Source organism: Rhagoletis pomonella, unplaced genomic scaffold (assembly GCF_013731165.1).
Source record: "Rhagoletis pomonella isolate Grant_MI unplaced genomic scaffold, Rhpom_1.0 Rhpom_scaffold_00002, whole genome shotgun sequence".
NCBI classification, from domain to species: domain Eukaryota; kingdom Metazoa; phylum Arthropoda; class Insecta; order Diptera; family Tephritidae; genus Rhagoletis; species Rhagoletis pomonella.
Window position 1 is genome coordinate 16,402,738 of NW_023458556.1, and position 3,950 is coordinate 16,406,687.

At 36.8% G+C, this 3,950-nt stretch overlaps 1 protein-coding gene across 1 annotated transcript in view; it reads right to left on the reverse strand.

Moving 5' to 3' along the window:
- Window positions 1–203: 203 nt before the first annotated feature.
- Window positions 204–3,950, reverse strand: part of LOC118734473 (skin secretory protein xP2-like) — an 8,132-nt gene continuing 4,385 nt past the window's right edge. The window contains exon 2 of the mRNA XM_036464191.1: window positions 204–1,309. Within this exon, the coding sequence (XP_036320084.1) occupies window positions 204–1,309 (1,106 nt within the window). The remainder of the gene's footprint in view (window positions 1,310–3,950) is intronic.

The following is a 3,950-nucleotide window of genomic DNA, read 5'->3' on the forward strand; positions in this document are numbered from 1 at the left end:
ACAAGGTATTTATTTAGAAAAGAAGACACATCTTTCTGATATCGCACAATAAACAATTTCCAGACTCATGAATCCTTAAGGATCAACAAGGAAAATACAAATTACATTTTAAGCATTTATGTATACTTTTTATTATGGTTCGGATCGTATATAATTACTGATATAATCATATATGTATACATTTACATATATGGAGTTACATATTACAGGTAAAAAAAGAAAGGTGCAAATGGCGATCCTTTAGATTTTCGAGCAGAGCTGCGCGCAGTGTGAGATGCTGGAGCTTTTTCGAAGGCAACGTAGCATGTTGGATCTCTTGCAAGAGCTGCATAGGGTCCTCGGGAAGAGCCAGAGGCAGCGTAGGGTGATGGAGCAGGTTCTGGTGCTGCATAAGATTCATGGGCGGAGCTAGAGGCTAAGTACGATGATGGAGCATGGGGTCCGTGGGAAGAGCCAGAGGCAGCGTAGGGTGACGGAGCAGGTGCTGGTGCTGCATAAGATTCATGGGCGGAGCTAGAGGCTACGTACGATGATGGTGCAGGTGCTGGTGCTGCATGGGGTCCGTGGGAAGAGCCAGAGGCAGCGTAGGGTGACGGAGCAGGTGCTGGTGCTGCATAAGATTCATGGGCGGAGCTAGAGGCTACGTACGATGATGGAGCAGGTGCTGGTACTGCATGGGCTCCGTGGGAAGAGCCAGAGGCAGCGTAGGGTGACGGAGCAGGTGCTGGTGCTGCATAAGATTCATGGGCGGAGCTTGAAGGTAAGTACGATGATGGAGCATGGTGTCCGTGGGAAGAGCCAGAGACAGCATAAGATGACGGAGGAGGTACTGGTGCTGCATGGGGTCCGTGCGAAGAGCCAGAGGCGGCGTAGGGTGACGGAGCAGGTTCTGGTGCTGCATAAGATTCATGGGCGGGGATAGAGGCTAAGTACGATGATGGAGCAGGTGCTGGTGCTGGTTCTTCATAATGTGCTCTGGCAGAGTTCGAGACTATGAGAGATGTTGGAGCCGGTGCTGGCGCGGCATAGGGTCCCTGGGAAGAGCCAGAGGAAGTGTAAGATGATGGAGCAGGTGCTGGTTCTTCATAATGTGCTCTGGCAGAGTTTGAGCCTATGTAAAATGTTGCAGTTGGCTCTGGCGCTGCATAAGATCCTTGGGAGCCAGCGTAAGAAGATGGAGCAGGTGCTGGTGCTGGTTCTTCATAATGTGCTCTGGCAGCGATCGAGTCTACGTAAAATGTTGGAGCAGGTGCTGGAGCTGCATAAGATCCTGGGGATGGATACCGAAAGGACGCAGCATTGTGTACAGCTGAATTGGAAGAGACGATTAAGGCTCCAATTAAAAATATGAAAAACATTTTTAGCAGACGTAAATTGCAGATCAAGCAAATGAAGTGAATTTACTCAGTCGTAGAACTTTTGTACTGAATTGTCGGCTGTTGTAGGCTTTTTATACATACCTTACTGCTAGGCCAATTAATTAATATTTAGATAACTTTTTACTGAAGAAAAATGTTTAGTAATTATAATTATAATAGATAATTGTATGGGCCTCTGAAGCGCGATATGTCTAAACTTGCGGGCATAGGGCCAATGTATGTAGGTGAAGTGTATTTCGCTGTAACTCACGTGGGGTATTTATCTCGCACTGGCCTTAACTACACGTACATATGTATGTATGTACGTGCTTCTGAGCTTTTAATAAAAAAAAAATATATATTTTATCAACGATTTACGACTTCTTCAGAGTTTAATTTACAAAATAAATTTAATTATTGTCAAACAAATTTAAACCAATTTTGGATTTTCTTGGAAACGTTAAATTTTATTAGGGTTTCTCTCCCTCTGAAAAGGATACGTCGGAAGTCACGTAGGAATAGCTTTTTTGTTTTTCGAATAATCATTATTCTTAAGTGAAAAATAAGACTCAATAATATGTATTTATTTATCTTATCTTATTACATTAAACGACCAATTCTTGTACAGCCAATTCTTGTACCAAAATATATATTTATCTACAGGTTCTTCGGAAACGGCTCCACTAATTTTGATAAAATTTAGTACACATGTAATATTTTTCATTATAAGGTTATCTAAATAGGTATTGTCACCGAGAAGACTCGTTTAAGGTTGCCACCTATTTGAAATTATTTCCAAATTAATTAACACATCATAATATGGGTATCAAATGGAAGCTATTTTAAAACTCCATAATTCAGAAATATTTTTTATAGGGTTGCCACATATTTTTAGTCGCACATTTATTTAATTTTTGTTTAGAAAATAAAGGATACTGTACCTTTATAGATACTAAAAGAAATAATGCTTTGCATATATACTAAGTACTAGGGTTCTTGTGGCATTTACATAGGTATGTACATATAGTTCGTTCTGTTTTCAAAAGTGAGGTGTCAAATGACAGGGCTTGGCCTGTATATGTGCCATTAAGTTTTATTTTTTTTTTAACGGGTTGCCACCTCTTACAAATTTGATTAAAATTATTTAATAAATTAAATGAATTAGATATTCCAATTCCATTTGAATTAAAGGAATTAGGTTATTGAAATAGAAGGTATCACCACATGGAAGTCAGACGAAAGAGGTTTAAGTAGGTTTTAGCTTGCAAATATTACGAAGAGGGTTGCCACCTATTTGTAAACTCAAATTTGGTTGAACCGAAATAATAATTGTGTCAAACCAAAGGTTTATGACATCGTATTTGTTATTTTATTACAAATACATATATTGTCAAACAGTGATTTGTGCTGATTACATTCCTTTTAAATTACTGGACTCTTAAATTAACTCAGGAATGTTTTTACACTTCACTAATTTCTTGCTAAATATGTCCAATTTTTTCTTTTGTATGATACCCATATTGATATACATACATATTTCAATTACCTTATTCCCTTAATTAAAGTGAATTTGATTTTTTGAACATGTGGTAACCTTTCTACCTTTCGTTTAGAAGTAAAGCACTTTCAAAGCCATTTCTATTGATATCCATATTTTATTTTGTAAACAGGTGGTAACCCTCTACACATAGGTATGAAATAAAATCTTTTCGTACACATTTCGGTTGATACCCATCTCTTAATATAATAATAATAACATACATTAGCAAAAAACGCATTACTTCAAAAAGTGCAAAAAATAGCAGGTTTTTATTTCTTTTTTCGAAAACTTAAAACCCGTACTATTTCATAAAATAATTAAAAAATAATATATATTTTTTATTCATTCCATTAAAATTTACCATTTTTAGTAATTTTGATTAAAAAAAATTGTTTTGTTGGAATACCGCAGGGACACCCTGTATTTAACTTGTATTCTGGAAGATCCCTACTATCTATATGGAAATAAAAAACGTCAAACCAACATGTTATTTCAAATAATGTATTTTTGACATTTGTTTCCGTGAACACCTTACGCATGGTTATGCTCTTACTAAAATTCTTAGTATAAAATTTCCTGGCGGCATATAATTTATTTTATAAGGAAATTTCTGTTTAATTCTCCTCAGTGGATAAATTACCTTTAAAAAAATAAAAAACATGTGCACATTGCAGACAACGAATTTTTCGACTTTTGCCCACTTAAGCGGCACTGTGGCAGCGGTTGAAATTCAACCTCTAAAATTAAGGGGCGTTGAGGTGGACTGAGCTGAGCCGAGTTTAGTTAGTTGAAGTCAATTAAGCTGGAATACCTTGAACAACATAACAGAATTTTACATAACATAACATAACACAACACAACAAAGCATCATAACGCATTACAAAACATCATAACACATTACAAAACAATACAACAAATTACAATACAACACAACACAACACAACGCAACACAACACAACACAACACAACACAACACAACACAACACAACACATTACAAAACAATGCAACACAACACAACACATTAAAATAATACAACAAAATCCAATACAAA